The sequence below is a fragment of the Seriola aureovittata genome, chromosome 12 (genome assembly GCF_021018895.1).
Source record: "Seriola aureovittata isolate HTS-2021-v1 ecotype China chromosome 12, ASM2101889v1, whole genome shotgun sequence".
Lineage (NCBI taxonomy): Eukaryota > Metazoa > Chordata > Actinopteri > Carangiformes > Carangidae > Seriola > Seriola aureovittata.
Window position 1 is genome coordinate 19,085,616 of NC_079375.1, and position 17,409 is coordinate 19,103,024.

General features: G+C 41.2%; 3 protein-coding genes across 4 annotated transcripts; 2 read left to right on the forward strand and 1 right to left on the reverse strand.

Moving 5' to 3' along the window:
- The first annotated feature begins 372 nt into the window (after nucleotides 1-372).
- Nucleotides 373-9,376, forward strand: pif1 (PIF1 5'-to-3' DNA helicase homolog (S. cerevisiae)). Its single transcript, XM_056390324.1, has 12 exons — nucleotides 373-999; nucleotides 1,257-1,380; nucleotides 1,643-1,768; nucleotides 2,419-2,572; nucleotides 3,833-3,947; nucleotides 4,495-4,601; nucleotides 4,810-4,949; nucleotides 5,442-5,548; nucleotides 5,692-5,779; nucleotides 6,893-7,038; nucleotides 8,610-8,801; nucleotides 9,032-9,376. The coding sequence occupies exons 1-12, from the start codon at nucleotides 448-450 to the stop codon at nucleotides 9,074-9,076; spliced, it is 1,896 nt and encodes a 631-aa protein (XP_056246299.1). The 5' UTR covers nucleotides 373-447; the 3' UTR covers nucleotides 9,077-9,376.
- Nucleotides 9,377-9,973: 597 nt separating this feature from the next.
- Nucleotides 9,974-11,795, reverse strand: LOC130178253 (cytochrome b-c1 complex subunit 6, mitochondrial-like). The gene is made up of 4 exons (XM_056390323.1): nucleotides 11,639-11,795; nucleotides 11,100-11,165; nucleotides 10,567-10,728; nucleotides 9,974-10,401 (listed from the first exon to the last, which is right to left on the reverse strand). The coding sequence occupies exons 1-4, from the start codon at nucleotides 11,684-11,686 to the stop codon at nucleotides 10,369-10,371; spliced, it is 309 nt and encodes a 102-aa protein (XP_056246298.1). The 5' UTR covers nucleotides 11,687-11,795; the 3' UTR covers nucleotides 9,974-10,368.
- Nucleotides 11,796-11,941: 146 nt separating this feature from the next.
- On the forward strand, nucleotides 11,942-16,909 carry nsun4 (NOP2/Sun RNA methyltransferase 4). 2 transcript variants are annotated; one of them, XM_056390367.1, is made up of 8 exons: nucleotides 11,942-12,068; nucleotides 12,516-12,735; nucleotides 13,009-13,168; nucleotides 13,304-13,458; nucleotides 13,603-13,763; nucleotides 13,889-14,013; nucleotides 14,146-14,278; nucleotides 15,161-16,909. In XM_056390367.1, exons 1-8 carry the CDS (start codon nucleotides 11,976-11,978, stop codon nucleotides 15,302-15,304), a joined length of 1,191 nt encoding a protein of 396 aa, XP_056246342.1. In that variant the 5' UTR covers nucleotides 11,942-11,975; the 3' UTR covers nucleotides 15,305-16,909. The 2 variants fall into 2 exon arrangements, with proteins under 2 accessions (XP_056246342.1, XP_056246343.1); XM_056390368.1 differs by lacking the exon at nucleotides 15,161-16,909 and having other exon boundaries at nucleotides 13,889-14,031; nucleotides 14,146-14,272.
- The last annotated feature ends 500 nt before the right edge of the window (nucleotides 16,910-17,409 follow it).

The following is a 17,409-nucleotide window of genomic DNA, read 5'->3' on the forward strand; positions in this document are numbered from 1 at the left end:
TTAAATCTCCTCCCTCTGATTGGCCGGGAGCGTCGCACTGCCATTGGCTGATTTCACGCACTGACAATTTGAAAATCGGTTGTTTCGCGTCCGGAGACGGAGCAGCTGCACAGACAGAGGGAAGACCATTTTATTTAAAAAAAAACAAAGGTAAGATCTGGGTTAAAGTTTTCTGTGTAACTACATTTAAAGTTTCAGATCATGAAGTCCAGTTAAAATGTCACATTGTGATCTATAGCGAGACCACGATGTGCGATGTTCGTGTTGTTTAATGAATGTGTCTTACATTGCTTCAGTTCAGTCTGTGAAAACAAAGTATCGATTCCTATTTCATGCCTTGTCGCATTGTGTTGCTTTGTTTGAACGATTATCTGACGCTGCACGAGCCAACTGCTGTTCGTTCATTCATTAATATGAACCCTTATATTTGGCAGAGCTGCTGCTGCCATGTTCGCCGGAGAGGACGGGGCCCAGCTGCAGTGCTGTGTGGCGATGGAGCAGCTCAACGCCTCCGGCCAAGCCACCCGGAGGCAGGTCATCCGGAAAGCCTCCGTTATTCTGGGCCGGAATGAGTTCCAGGAGATTATCCTCCGGGTCCACGACGGGAAAGTCCCGCAGAGTTACCATCTGAAAGAATTCAAACTTTTCACCAAGTTCGCCAGAGAGGGTAAATGCACCGTCAAACTGCTCCCTGAAAACATCCAGGTGCTCATCTCCAATTGCCCCCCTGACCAGCTGAGCCTCTTCCTCAAAACCCTGAGCATCAAACACCAGGCCTGGCGGAGCAGCAAGCCCCTGAGCGACAGAGAGAAGCTGAAGGCCGGTCTGCCCCGCAGCTTCGAGGCCATCAGCCCCCTGCAGCAAAAGGACATCCAGAAGGTCAATGAGCTGAGAAGTAAAGCGGCTCCCAAAGGACTGACAGACCGCACCAACAACACGACCGCGGCAAGAACAGGACAGCAAGTCAAGAGGTCAAGGAGTGACAGCAACTTTAGTCCAGTGAGTTATGCACACACACACACACACACACACACACACACACACACACACACACACACACACACACACACACACACACACACACACAGGCACTGAATATCACTCACTGTCTTAGTTCTGACAGTTATTGTCTTGGATCAATTATATAGTCTAACTCTATCCTACATATGAACATTTAATGCCACACCATGTCCACACTGAACATCACATATGTTGCCCTTGAAAATGTGTCACCGACTTCGTGTTGCCTTTTTCAGGTGAAGACAAACCCGACTAAGAAGCCCATCCTGTCTCTGCCATCTCGTAAACTCAATAAAGAACAGGCTGCTGTTCTCAGTGCGGTGCTCAGCGGCAGGAACGTCTTCTTCACTGGAAGTGCCGGTAAGTGTCTGACAGTAAGCTGACATTTTCTGAACAATAACTAGATGTCTAACAGAGATACTTTGGGGCACAACATAATATTTGACTGATGTCGTCTGGAGGCATTTCATCTTTTCATTCATATCAACATTTCCTTAAGCCAGCCTGGTGTAAATCTGCTTTCATGACACATTTTTGGTGTTTTCTCAGCAGACGTGAGCGCACACACTATTGTATTTGTGTGAAATTGTCTATTCAAAGTTCATTTAACTTTGTTTTTCAGGAACAGGAAAGTCTTTCTTACTCAAGAGAATCATGGGATCGCTTCCTCCAAAGAGCACCTTTGCTACAGCCAGTACAGGAGTGGCTGCATGTCACATTGGAGGAACAACGTTACACAGTTTTGCAGGTCAGTTATTGTGCCTCGGAAGCAATGAAAGAGATTTTGCACAAGTGTTTCTTTTTAGCACATAATTAGTGGTGTGGGGATGTGCACAGGTTATTTTGTCCCCGGTTTCAGTGAAGATTGTCCAAATAATTGGTCAGTTTGCTGGTTTCAGCCAAGAGCCATTCTAAAATTCATTATCAGTTCATCTTCTGAGTCATTTCATGATTAATCTTTTAGTCATCAGATTGCCTGTTTTATGTGTCCAACAGTCCAAAACCAAAGCCAGACTCGAGGAACTGGAAACAGTGAATGTTTTGCATTTTGTTTGAAATATGAATGAAGTCAAAATAGTTAAAAAGTCTCTGTGGATGAACTAAAATGTTTCAGGAAGACGAGTGTTTTCAGTACAAAGAACAAAGTCTTTTAATCTTGTTTTCTATTTCTTTTGTGCTCCCCTTTTTTATGGCAGAGCTGCGGACTCTGACTCTGTTACAATATCTGTGTGATGGCGTATTTCAGATTGAGTCTTAGGTATAACGGAGGAGGAGGTGCTTTTTGATTAAATATCAATATATAAGAGAGGGTATGAATTGAGTATTTGCATGTGTTATTCATTTGTGTCCCCTCTGATCATCTGTGTTTCCCCTCTTCTGTACCTGTGCTCTCTCCAGGTGTTGGCTCGGGCTCTGCCCCACTGGAGCAGTGTATTGAGCTGGCTCAGAGGCCCGGGGTGCTGCAGCACTGGACCAGCTGTCGACACCTCATCATCGATGAGATCTCCATGGTGGAGGCCCAGTTCTTTGACAAGCTTGAGTCCGTTGCAAGGTGAGGAGAGATTCAAAGCTGAACATGGTCAAGTTTAGTATCATTGTAAAAAAAACACTCACTTCATGATATTATATTATGTCAGAAAATATGTTTACATACACTTTAGTTAGACAATACTCTTGCTTATGTGTTTGGGTTTAGCCACTGTGTCTGTTTATCATGATGCTTCCTCAGTGGCTGCAGCTGTTAAATTATGAGACATTAGAGTAGAATCCATAGATATAAATAACAGATGACCTGAACCAAACAAAGGTTTTCATCAGTGCACAGTGATGGTAAAATGCCTCAGTTTTTTTTCTGCAAAGCTTGTTTAATAATTCTTGACACAATATACCAATAAATTTGTCACTGGGGATTTTAATATAATTTAATTTATGAAAGTAGTTGATGTTGGGTAAACACCTACTCATTGATAATTTAAAATGATTTGAAAGTCATGAAACGGTTGGACTACTCATTGAAAGGTTGACTGAAGTTCTGGAAGTTTAAAAGTATTTATTGCAAAGCTGAGTAGAAAACTTGAAAGTTCCATTTAAGTTTTGAAAGTCTGTAATAACTAACTCATACTCTGGATGATGCGATGTTACAGGATGTGTTTCCAAACACACCTTGGGGACATTGAGATTTCACACACTCCTCTTCAATATCAGTTCACACAAGGCGTCCCTCTGAAGTTTCCTGACACGGTTATACAACCAGCAGGAAGAATATCACATCAACAGTGTTGAAATTAATTCAAATTTATTTTGTGTTACAGTTTATAGTTCCAGTTACAACAGATAAAATCCTGAGTTTTATTGAAGCTCAGTGGCGTTCTGCTGAGTGTGATCTTATATTGTTGCAGATAGTAGATATGATTATAATAATAAGTCAAACTTACTGTAGCTGCCCCTCTTTCCCTCAGCTGCTAAAACTGTGTTTTATTTTCTGTCCGTCTGTTTGGAAAAAATAGATGAACTGAACACTTGGTCTGAGCCTTGTAATACGAAAATATTATGCATGGAAAAAACGTGTATCTCCTCTTGCAGAGGTCATCATGTAGGAGAGACACTTTTTAAAAAATTTTTAAATTGCAAATTTTCATCAGTTTCAGCTTCTCATTTGCTGATTTTCTTTGTCTTATGTGATAGTAAATTTAATATTTTTTGTGTCATAGACTGTTTATCAGGGGGAAAAGGCAATGTAAATTCATTTTCAGGCCGCTATAATCACTATATTCATCTTCAGTGATGTTCAACTTCTCGCTGCACCGCACAGGTCGGTGAGGAGGTCCACTGAGCCGTTTGGAGGCATCCAGCTGATCGTGTGTGGCGACTTCCTTCAGCTGCCTCCGGTTTCTAAAGGGAAGGAGAAGGCTAGCTTCTGCTTCCAGGTCAGACCATCTTGGAACTTGATGCTTCCTATGTGATTTCCGTTTTGTTAGTGCTACTGTGCGTCAGTGAGATGATGGGTTATAAGGGTGATTTGGGCATTTACACTGAAATGCTAGAAAATTGTAACAACTCTTCGATCGATACAACTAACCCAGAGGGAAAAGAGGTTTTTTAAAAAAGCTCATAAAGAAACTGTCTGAGAGGCATTCATTCAACTCTGTGCTTTATATTGAGTGTAGTTGGTAATGGGAAATCTAATATTTTGTGTACTCCTTTTGAAATAAATGAAAATGAAAAAAGACAGGATATAGAAAATGCATTGGGATATTAAATGTGTTCCTATTTTTCCGTTATTTCGGTGTATATGCCGAGAGGTTGGTCTGAATACATAAGAGTGACTCATAACTGTTCTGAGTCATTTAGACTTTTTATGTTTGTGTTGCAGTCATGAGTTCAGATCTGTTTTGTAGAGTCTCTGCTTATTTCCTGAAGATCATTAATGGATGTTATTGGGGAGAAAAAAAACCTTTTCCTCTGAACCTTCAGGCAAGGAGTTGGCGTAAGGTCATCCAGGTCAACATGGAGCTAACGGAAGTACGAAGGCAAACGGACCAGTCGTTCATCTCCCTGCTGCAGGCAGTGAGGTTGGGCAGGTAAAATAAAGGGCACTGTCCATTTTTCAGCTAATGTGATCACAGGGCACAATTATTTTTTAAAATCTTTTTTACCGAATGTGCAGAATAATGCATTATCCATTTATTCTTAAATGGTAAAATATGCATAAAAGCATTAACAGCTCTTACAGGCACTCCAGGTGATTTTCTGTTCTACATAAAGTTTGTCTTAATTAACACCACCCAGGGTGACGGAGGAAGTTACAGCTAAGCTAATGGAAAGCGCCTACCATCACATCGAGAGGGACGGTATTCTAGCAACCAGGCTGTGCACACACAAGGATGACGTGGAGGTCACAAACGAGAGCAAACTCCAGCAGCTGCCAGGTCTGAATTCTTCCGTTCAATTGCAAAAAAAAAAAAATGTTTTCAAATTGTTTGGCTTGGAACCAGGTGAAAATTGGCTAAACTGATACCCGTGGCTCGAATCATGTGTTTTAACCGTGTCGAAAACTGTTTCCTCTCAATGTGTTTTCAGTGTCCGCTTGATGCCATTTGTTTTCAAACTCATGTTATTTCCTGTTCTGGGTTACTTTTATATTGTAAGCCACAGGAACATCAGGGCAGTGTGTTTGAGTTAGGCGGCCGTTAAAATGTTTGTTCAGATTTTATTTATTTATTTATTTATTTATTTATTTTCATGTTTGTGGTTTGACACTCAGATATTTTTAGGTTCTTCACATGAATATTTGCGTTTTCCAATCATATTTTATATATGAAACAGTCTGTCTGCACATTATTGTTATTATAATAATTATTATTATTATCATCATCATTATTATTATCTACCTGTTTAATGGATCTGTCCCTGTCCCTTAGGGTCAGTACGTGTGTTTGAGGCACTTGACAGCGACCCGGCCCTGGTGAAGACTATAGACGCTCACAGCCCCGTCAGCAGGCTGATCCAACTCAAAGTGGGAGCTCAGGTACGACTGTAGAGTGTAATTCCATAATCTCTGTACCTACTGAAGTTTGGCTTGCAATACTGCACTTTTGATATGTGTCGAGCTCTGCACTCGTTTGAGTGAAGACATGCTCTGAAATATTTCCTGAAATTTGTACTTTGAAGGTCATGCTGACAAAGAACCTGGATGTTGCTCGAGGTCTGGTGAATGGAGCACGAGGGGTTGTTGTGGCTTTTGATTCTGGAAAACATGGCAAGTATTTAATTATTATTCTGCTCAGAGACGCCAAAATTCATATCCGGTTTGACAAGAGAACTGCAAAGGGTTGCGTAAAAGAATGGTTTGACACCTATTCCTTCCTCCTGCCAAGAGTTAGATGAGAAAATTGATACCACTCATGTCTTTACTTATCAAGCCAGGGCCGAGAGACAGTTATCTTAGCTTAGCTTAGCATAAAAACAGGATACAGGTGGGAGCCGCTATCTTAGCTCTGTCCAAAGTTGAGAAATCTGTCTACCATTAACTCTGGAATTTACTGATTTATATCATTTGTTTAATCAATATATTTAATCAGTGCACAAACAGAAATTGAACTGAAAGAGCATTTTTTGGCCAGGTTGTTGAATCTTTTTTGACAGAGCCACGCTCTTCTCAGTCTTTATGCTAAGCTAACTGTCCCTGATTCAAGCTTCATATGTACTTGTTCATTCATGAGTGGTATCAGTCTTTACACTGAACTCTATGTTTGATATTTAGGAAAATACTTTCTCGCAAAGTGGAATTTTTCGGCTGTTCTGTCAGGGGTCTGGGCTGTCTTTATTTTTTTGTTTCTTTTTTTGATCACTTGTCAAACAGTGTCCATTTCTGTAACGCTATCTTTTTTTTGTTAATGATGCGGTTTGAGTTTGTAGGAGGAATTCAAATACAGGAACCATTTTTGTTCGACCAGCCATTTCTTATGTTCATGTATCCTATGTGGGTAACTGCTGTTACAAGATTGCAGAATTGTTGTCAACAACCCTTGCTGTTAACCATGACCTTATTCAGTCCAAAGTCACGCATAAACCCCCACCAGGAAATTACTCTCTATCAGTCTTAATGCTGGAAAATTACCTGCCACAAAATTACTCCCAGAAAATGACTCTCCATCTCTCTAAATGCTGATTTCTGTTTAGCACTTACAATTCAGAGCTGCACTGGCGCTGTCCCCCTCCATTAACAGGAAAAACATCACTGGAGGATTATTAATTGTAGGACAACTTGTCTGTGTTTTATGTTGAATAGGCAGGTCAGGCTGAAACAAAAAAATAAATGGCAAGTTACTTTACTGGTGGTAACTTTCTTCTACTCACTTGACTCGCTCAGGACTCCCACGTGTGCGTTTCCTGTGCGGCGCTACAGAGGTGCTGAAGATGGAGCGCTGGGTGTTCAAGTCCGGTGGTGGGATCCATCTGAGTCGACAGCAGTTGCCGCTCAAACTTGCCTGGGCCATCTCCATCCACAAGAGCCAGGTGAGCTCAAGTTCAGTCACGCAGCAGGTTGGATACATCTTGTGTACAAATGTCTAAAAGAAAAATGCTGATGACCTTTCTTTCTCTTTGATGAAGACGTTGCTCAGTGTTGCCATGGAACACCAGTGTTTTGTGTGGGTCTCTCTTGAATGAATGACTCACTTGATGAATGGCAGTTTTAGTTTAGTAGTCGCTTCCAGACAGCTAAAAATGGCTGACAGTTTGAGTGCAGTGTCTAAGCTTGCCTTGAAGTGCAATCATTCTTCTCCACATTATTGCAAGGTTAAGATGAGAGTGATGTCATAAATATAGACTATTTTCATATGAAAACAATCAGCAGTTAAAGACAGATTTCAAATGTATTTATTTCAGCAGCACAGTAGTGAGAACAGAAAACATACAAGCATTAAGTCACTACATCTTTTTAGCCACGTTAGCGGCGTGTGGGATAGAAATGTCTGTTGGTCCAGTGGTGCACCACTCTGCAACAACCATTGTGTCCAGACATTGATGGCTTCTATTATAAGTTAATTCAGTGGATGAATTGTGATGACGTTCCAGCAGGAGGCTGACTCTGTGCTTTTAAGTGTAATATCTCAACTATTGAATCATCATGAAATTTGGAACAGACATTCATGTTCCCCTCAAGGTGAACTGTTATAACTTTCATCATTCTGTGACGTTTCATTTAGTGCCATCACCAGGTCAAATTTTTAATTGTTTTTTTTGTCCAGGGGTTTAAGACGTAGCCATGTAATCGAAACTTCCCAGATTCAACTCTCCTCTTCCCCTGTCATATCTCTGTGTGCTGTAAAATAAAGGCAGATAATAGTATTGGAAGAAAAAGTTCAGTTTCAAGATTATTACTCCAGAGAAACTCGGAGTAGGTGAGGCTAGGTGCAGCAATAACATTTGGTACGGAAATTGCTACAGAGGCTTGGTCAGATACCCTGAACACTAACCCAGTATGAGTGTTATCCACAAATGAGCTGTAACTGTGTCATCACCACCCAGCTGCCGCACCAACGGCTCCCACTGGGCTCTCACAGCAAACTCCTATATCCTGACCTCGGACTATGAAATTGGTTATAGAGAGGAAACGGGGCCCTCTGGGTAATTGAGTTCATTGGTCACAACCAATGTGTCACCAGTGTTTGATCTGCAGCAGAGGCACTGAGGCATAGGGACATAAAAACGAAATCCCACACCTGCATCCCTCCAGAGGAAATGATTTGATATAAAAGAATACAGGAGAACACGGGGGGGGGTGTATTGGCCATGAATCTTCAAAATAAGTTGTGCAATACAGATCAATCTTGTGTTTGATGTGCAGTAGGTGACTGGTTTTAACTTCAAACTCACACACACAATTAGTTTAATGTGTGACATAGTATTAAATTGATAAACTAATGAGGTGTGAATACAAGAGTCAGGGGTTCCTGTTTCATGGATACTAGAACATCCATCCAGCTGCAACATGAACTACAAAATTCCAATGAATTCTGGGTTGTAAAATGGTTTTCATATGTTGGTTTGTTCTGACCCGTAAAGTCTTCCATCATTTCTTTTAGGGAATGACACTGGACTGCGTGGAGATCTCTCTGGCACGTGTCTTTGAGAGCGGACAGGCCTACGTAGCCTTGTCTCGAGCTCGGAGCCTGGAGGGTCTGAGGGTCATGGACTTTGAACCCCGTGTGGTGCGTTCGGATCCAGATGTTCTCCTCTTCTATAAGAAACTGAGGAAGGAGAGGCTGCTCATGCAGGTTAGTATAGTAAGTCTACTTTTTATCATCATTCATGTACCAAATTACAGTACTCACATTAAAGTGTTTAGAGTGCATTGAATACAACACATAATTCTAGTATTCCTGTAGAGTCACAACAACACAATCAAGACATTATCCCTATATTACATGTTGTAGCAAATCCTTTAAGACGCATTCATTTATTATTGGATCTCGTAAAATGACTTTGTCTCTACCACTGTCTTCAGGCTTCCATGGACGATTTTGTTTGCAACAAAGAAAACTCCTGGTGAGAAGCAGAATGCCTCTCCATCATCTGTAATGTTATGCACTGTGTGCATGAGTTTTTTTTATTATTATTTTGGGGATAATATGGTTTTATTACATGTCTGCAGTCACAGAAATCTACATTCACCTTCTACCTCATGGTTCCTGTTTTAACTTGCAGTACATGAGGTCACACTGCCACCATGTGTTCATTACTGTAACTTTTGTTGTGTGAGAGCTTATTTTTTATAATGCCTTGATTTTTTTAAATTCTATTTATTATGATTCTTAGCATGTATTCAAATAAAGTTTTAGTCAACATAAAATTGTGTTGACTATTCTTTTATTGTTGCCTTAAGTTCTAGTTCATGGAAAAGTAACAGATGAAAACACTTAGCTTTGTGAACTCAAAACAAAGATTGCTCTTTGCTTTACTTAGAAATGGAAAATAAAATCTATCCAATTTTGGCAGTCATTAAGTAGTGCGAGCATCCATTCAGTGTGAGTTCCTTATTGCTGACGCACCTGATGCAATATGGAGATGTGCATACACTACATATTTTATGTCGTAGGAACACTTAGGTTGTCTGAACGAATGTCAACTATAAAGGTATCTTTGCCTGAATTGGGCTACAAGTCTGTCCCAACAGGTCTGGTTAACCATAATTTGTCATTTTGAGATACTGTAATCACTAGTCTACTAAAACTGACACTAAATATCATGACAGGATCAAACATAACATGCACTTCTGGAATTACTCCAATATTAATTTTGTCCATATCACCCAGCCTCTTTCGCATAGAAAAAGATCAAGAAAACAGCCTTCATTGATTTGGCAGCCTGGTATAGTAGATATACAGTCACTCACTTCTTTAGCACAGGTGAGTGTAAAAAATAAATAAAAGGAGCAATTCAGACAAACTGGAAACTAATGAAAACCTTTAATTTTTCTGGTCAGAGCAATGAATCCATGATCAAACCTGAGGTAAACTCCATTACTGGAGCAGAATACTTGCTATTGCATATGATGTAACCACATTGTGAAATTCTGAGCCTGTATTTTCACAGCCTTTTAAGACAGATGTGCCCATCACCCATACAAGCAGTGATTCACAATTTACAAACTGCTTCTGATCCTTTTTACAAGCATGCACTGTCTACAAAAAGGGTGGGGTGTATTTAGTCCTGGAACCCAAGGAAGCTAATTTACATTAATACACAGGAGACGACAACAGACTTCAGAACTGTCCTGATTATTATTACTTTAGCAGTTAAAGAGATTCTACAGCTGCAAATAGTGAGAACTGGGCAGGCAGGTCATTTCACATTGTGGAACAGCTTGTGTGATACCTATAATGAGAAAGAACACAATTCACATTATCATTGTTAGACAAATAGGGCAAAGATTGAGCTCTTCACAAAACAAGTCATATGCATTCTTGTCCTTCATATGCAGAATAAAGAAGGGCGCATGTATGTTTTCCTCCATTTCCACTCTTTGTGTCGCACACTTACACAATGGTCCCGTGCATGTAGGAAGTCAAAGAGCTCCTCTGTGCAGTCCTCCACTGTGTTGGACCTGGAGCTGACCCTGGCTTCACAGACCTCCAAACGCTCCTTGTAGTGCACACAGTGTTCAGACTGCTCACACTTGGCTCGTATTGTTTCTAGAGGGTCCTGAGAGGGACATGAGAGAAATGTGATATATTGGGGGAATTGGGCCAGGACTTAAAGTACAATCTTGAGCTTGAACATGGCTGCATAGGTCAAATAACTACAGTAAAAAAAAAAAAAAGTGCTTATATGTGTGATGGACACCATACGATTAAGCTGCACAGTACATACTTTATCATCATGTATTGCAGCAGTTGAACAATGAGAAGGTGACTTTTAAAATAGCTTTTCATTACTGTCTACTGGTTTATATTTAGTCTTTTATGTTGTCCATATTTTTGTAGTGTTTCCTAGGAGAGCTTTGTGTGTGATGACAGGTGAGTTAATATTCGGACACAATGAAGGTTAATGAAATATATAAAACACAAACTTACCACCATATCTTCCTCTTCTTCCTCCTCTTCCTCTTCCACTTCCTCCTCGGCAGGTGCATCTTCCTCCTGGTCAGTGCCAATAATACCAGTAGACATTTTATTAGTTTAGTCTGAAAATTAAGAGTTTAATGATGCTAAAATTACAATAACATAATATAGTCAACACACATTACATTTTAGGGCTACTTGTCGTGTTAAAGCCACGTTAACTAAGTAATGAAAACCCAAGTTAACAGGAACAAATCGCAGGCATTACATGTAACAGAAAGGGGGTACCTGGACCAGTCATCATAATAACAAGTCACATCTTTCTTATAATTTAAACTCGTGTACAGTTGTTACAATTTCAGCTGCTGTCCACATTTGATACGTCAAATAAAACTTAAACGTCTTTAAAAGAGCTGACACTGAACTCGTACACCACCAAACTAACAGCAGAGTCGGGCTAACGTTAATGTGCTAACTTGTTGGGTAACTTAGACAAATACTCTTACAGCAAACGACTATATATATATACTATATCGATGTTTTTCCACTACCTCGTCGTCGGGGTCGCCGTGCGTGAGCATTTTCCTCTCGAAAACCATGATTACGGCTTTGAAATTCACCACAAAATCCCAACGGAGGACAGAAGTCCCAGCTCAGCAGCAGCCCCGTTTTTCGTTGAGGACGTGAGGTCGGTCACACACAGGAATTAACTAGAAGGATAACCGGATAAAGCTTCCTATTGAGGAAAAAGTGATTATTGACGTTGCTTTGGTCCAATCATCGACCTAGCTTGTGTGTAAGACCCGCCCATTCGAATAGTTCATGCATCCGGAACGTTTCTTTTTTCCGTCCGAGCGAAGTCGGACTTAAAAACTGTCGCACGGCACGATGGCGCTGCTCATGGACACCAGATTTCTCTTGAGAAAAGTAAAAGATTTAAGGAGTTTGACGCCCAAGCGAAACCGAGTGAAAGAAAAATGGGTAAGTTGTCAACACAGGAAAACATTAAGCTGTTGATAACTCTCGTTATCAGTGAAAATTGGACACAGTCAAAGGTTTAAAAGATCTTTATCTGTCAAGAATTACTAGCTACATGCAGTAAATGTCTCTACAAAATGTCCTTGACTTTTCACAATAACTGTGTGCACCCATGTATGCTCCTGAAATGTAAATAATTAACAGCTGTGTTGATGCATGACAGTATCGCCCACTGTGTAAATGTAATAAATGGCGCTATGTATTCATTAAATTTTCAACTGTAAGACAGAAATAAACTTCATGATGTGTCTGCTGTTTCATTTAATTTTTATTTATTTTTCATTGAGGAACATAAAACTAATCCTCTATAATCGTGCCCCTAATTGTAAGTGTTTTACTTTACTTAAAACATTTAAAATCGGTGTATTTACCTCTCCTCTTTTTGATCAGGCTGCTACGCATCCCAAGTACCCCCCTACCAGTCTGGCCCTGCAGCACTTTGATGCCACCTACAGTGTCCAGCTGGGGAAGATGTGGCCATCAGTTCGAGTCGCCTTGCTGTCAGAGAGAAAATATGGAGCCCTGCTCAACAATTTCTCCCATGATGCTGTTCTGGCAGATCTCCAAGAAAAAGGATGCAGAGACTTCATCAACGACGCAGATACAGAGGGTGGGCGTGCATTTCCAGAGTTCACAGTAAACCTGCCAATGTTGGCTTATTAGTTCACCCTGGTAGAGAAAGCGCTGTGCTTTCAAGTTTTGATAGTGAATGTCAGACATTTAGAGTTTTCATCTTTCAGAGCAGTAAAAGACACATTTATGTTCACAGTGACTTATTCTTGAATATGACGGATGTAATTTTATGTCAGAATTCACTGAGAAAATGTAACTGCAGGGAAACAAATCTCTCTCCTTAATTCTATATTGTTCATCACTTCTGCAGCTCAGCCATGCTTGGAACAAGTATCTGAGGAGGAATCCAGTGATGTTCCCGTGAAGAAACCTGACAGTGACGGTCAGCAGCTATCTCCCCCACAACTTAGTCCTAACATCAAGTGTGTCGTGTTTCCAAGAGGGGATATCACAAGATTCAAGCCTGCGAGGTGATCTTATTCAACTTAATGGACAAAAATTCAGAATCTGAAACATTTTGATATCTGTACTTATTGCAGCTGTGAGTCAAAATGTTTACTTCCAAATGAGTGTTTTGACTCTCAATTCCCTCTTGTTCTCTTAAGACCAGACACGTACAGGTTGCTGGGTTACTACCTGCTGGACGCGGCATCTGTGCTGCCTTGTCTCGCTTTGAATGTTCAGGAAGGTCACAATGTGCTTGACCTCTGTGCTGCTCCAGGAGGCAAGACCCTGGCTTTACTTCAGACCCAGGCTATCAGTAAGTGGACTGCTCTCACGTTTCTATTTTGCCCACTTGGCCCATGCCAAAATCTTTCTTTCCTGTTCTCTGTTTGTGAATAGTAGTTTTGTTGCTCTGTTGGCAGTTGTTACTAACTATTCACCACTTGTGTTTATGTCGAAGGGTTTTTGTGTGTAAATGACACCTCAGTGTCTCGGACGTTGCGACTGAGAAAGGTCCTACAAAGCTATGTTCCTAAAGAGTTTTTGACTGATGAGAACATACGCATCACCTCCTTTGACGGCACCAGGTGGGGGGATATCGAAAGGAACAGTTTTGACAGAGTAAGACACATAATCATGTTAATCCATTTTCAGAAAAAATTACAGATTAGCAGCGTTTGAATTAATGCCATATTTATCCAAATCCTACCACTTTCTCCACCTCCTCCTTTATTCTCTGTGTTCAGGTCCTTGTTGACGTTCCCTGCACTACAGACAGACATTCTCTCACGGAGGACGACAACAATATTTTCAGTAAGACCAGGACTGGAGAGAGACGGAGGCTGCCACAAGTACAGCTGGCACTGCTGCTGTGAGTATTAAAGATGGTGTAAGTGGCGTTACTACAGTACATCACTAGATACACTAAAGGATTCCACTGTAAAGCTACAAGTGAACGTGATTATTGTATATGAAACGAACAAACCCTCTCTCTATCCTGCAGGGCAGGAATCGAAGCGACTTGTCCCGGTGGGGAGATCATGTACTCCACCTGCACACTCTCTCAAATCCAGAACCTGAGTGTGGTGGAACAGGCCATCCACTTGGCTCGAGAGAAGCACGGCATCCACCTTGAGGTGAGTCAGACACACGCACTGTCAGTATCAACAAAAAGCTGTATAGTAGAGACGCACTTCAGAGTAGTGGATTATTAATAGGAATGTGACTTCTGAAATGTTGGAAATTTATGGATGGCCCTAAAACAAAGCAAATACGATCGGGAAAGCACAAACATTAAGGGAAACCAGAAATGCAACGAACACCAAAAAAACATACAAATAGGGAAAACGTGTGTAAAAAGAATTGCTGCACTAGTGCTCTGGGCCACTAGGGGGCGTGGTGGGCTTGATTTGGATAAACAGCAACTTTCAGTTTCTAAAATATATAAACCCCACTGCCTCTGACCATTTTCCTTTTTATATAATTATTTTCATTGAACTATGGAGATATACAGTATCTGTACATATTTGAACAGACACAGCATTGTTTTTAAACTGTCCAATAAAATGTGTATTTAATATGTATTCAGCTTTGCCTTCAGACAAACTGGCAGCAAATTATATTTCAACTCTGAGACAAAATATTCCAAAAGAAAATTTAATGTATTTCGAAATGTGTTGGACGGCTGAACTATTGGTACATTACTAAAGAGCTGTCACCCCAGGACAACAGCGCTCATTGAACAACCAGTCATCTCTGGAGCCGCAGTGCGAGCTGCTGCATCCTCACATCTCCAAATACACTTCCAGTGCAGCAGTTTGTATTGCATGTTCCTATTTGCCTTCGTGTTTTTGTTATTTATTACATTCCTGGATTTCAAGGATTTTTCCCTTGATGTTTTTGCTTTGTCTTCTTGATTAAGACTCCGGAAACCCAAACCACACCAAATCAACTGACCTTTTCGTTGACCCCCCCCCCCCCCCCCCCCCCCCCCCCTTCCTATTCATATCCACCTCCAGGTTGTTGATCTACAGCCCTTCACACACATGTTTAGGAAAACCTTTCACTTCGCTCCTGACCTCCACCTGGGTGAGATGGTCATCCCACATTTAGCCGCCAACTTTGGGCCTATCTACATGTGCAAGCTAAGGAGGCTGACGTAGACTTCGGACTGATGACCAAGTTTATCTAAAAGCTTGTGGACTTCTGGTCTCTCGGGTATTGAATGACTCTCTGCTGCCAGATTAATACATATCTACATTTACAAACTACCTGTTGGAGCACAGTTGATGGACTTAACTGCTGACTTTTTTTCAACACTGGAGTAAACGAAGTAACCACTTGATGGATGTAACTGTGGACACACTGGACAGCGCTGAGCTACAGTTTGTTATGGAGACTTGTAAGCTAACAGGAATGCCACATCTCAGTTTGGGATTCTTGAATTATTTGAGAACATTTTTCAACACAACATAATGTACTGCGGACTGGATGTGTATTTTACTTGCAGTTTTATTTTTGCCCCATAGGTGGCAACAGCAGCTCAAGAGTCAAAGTATCCTGTATATTCTGTGGCCACTAGAGGACACTGAGCATATGTCTGGAAAGGTTACAGGAACTCCAGTACATACAGGATGTCCTCCTCTCTGTTGGACACATAGAGATGAATGTTTCAGGTTGTGGAATCACATTACTGAGACACAAATTCCTGTCAGAATTACCTGCCCTCTTTAACTCTCCAGTGAAAATGGGTTTGGTTTGTTCTATGGTTATTCATCAGGTTTGATGGCTTTGCCTAATAATGCGATATGTGGCTGTGTGGAAGGAGGCCGTAATGAACAGGCAGGTAATGACTTATTTGACCATTTGGCTTCTCACATCTGAATCTGTGCAAGTTTCATTATTATAGCTGGATTGACTCCATTTTGCATTGACATCACCCAGAGGTGAAACGTTTCCTCTCATCACAACCTAATGTGAGCGCAGAGGTGCCTCTTTTTCTATCACACCGCCGATGACCCTTTATGTTGTCCTGCCCAGGCAATGTAGCGTGAAAAAGGTGTGTGTGTGCGCGAGTGTGTATGTGTGTGTCTAACGAGTCCACCAACCATATCCCACTGTCATTAAGCTGCTCCAAGTGCAGGAGCTGGCTCCCATCCGCATGCAGGGATGGACGGCAGCCATGCGGCTGCCAGATGAACATTAAAGAGGCAGCAGAGAGCTAAAATGGGACGTCTCGCCCTGTTTTGCCCCTCCGCTTTTTTATTCCACAGATGAGTGCAGATAATTTTCTGTGCGATTGTGAGTGATTACTGTATTACTGCGGTAAAAGGGGGATGTATCGGGGAATGCAGAGGGAATTAATGACACATAAAAACTATTTTTGTATTGACTGCTTTCGTCTCCAGGGCCCTGAATGCCTCTTCGCGCATCTTGTGATTACCTAAACGTATTGTAAATATGTGTTTCCTATGGGCTCTTACATAAATTTACATGTTTTAACACTCAGGAGACGGCAGACTGTTAGAGATGACTTACTCTCTATTCTGCCTGTCTATAGACTCGACTGGCTGCCCGCTTTATTATTGAATTAGCCAATGAAGCGCTATGCATTTGTGTCCTTGTGTGTAAGCCTGTGTTAGGGAGACGTATGCTGTGTATTAGAAAGATGAATATTATGGATTTAACTACACAACCGTGCTTCTGTTGTGTTTTCAAATACAATTTAAATGTTGCGTTTTTTTTGTCAATAAAGATGCAAAACACCATCATTGTCATATATTTTCACCTCATACGACACAAGCTACTGAATGAATGATCTTGTACCCTTTAGTAATGAACTCTATATGTTAAAATTGAACCTACAGTAGGTTGTTAAATGTCAGCAGAAGCAGAAAGTGACTGAAACTTAGAGGACGTACAGGAGTCATTGGAGTTGTCTAAACAGGCTGAGAACCTGCCACTTCTAGAGTTAATGATTCAGTTTTGTGTCTTCAGTGGTTCGAGATGAACATTAAGGTGTCTTTATGGTTAGTAAATGCACACCTGGAGGCAAACGGTGTCGTAGTTCTAGTCTGTGTATTTAAAGCAGATGCTGCTGTTCCGGCTGTGGCGGGTTTTTGTTTTTTTTCCAGCCCAGGGGTTGAAGATCAGACGTGTGTCCCAGTTGGTGGCGGGAGAGAGGATTTCACCAGCGGGGGTCTTTGTCACAGAGGCGCTGTGTAGACTGAGCCCAGCAGGACATGCTCTCTGCTGGGCTCAGCCACAG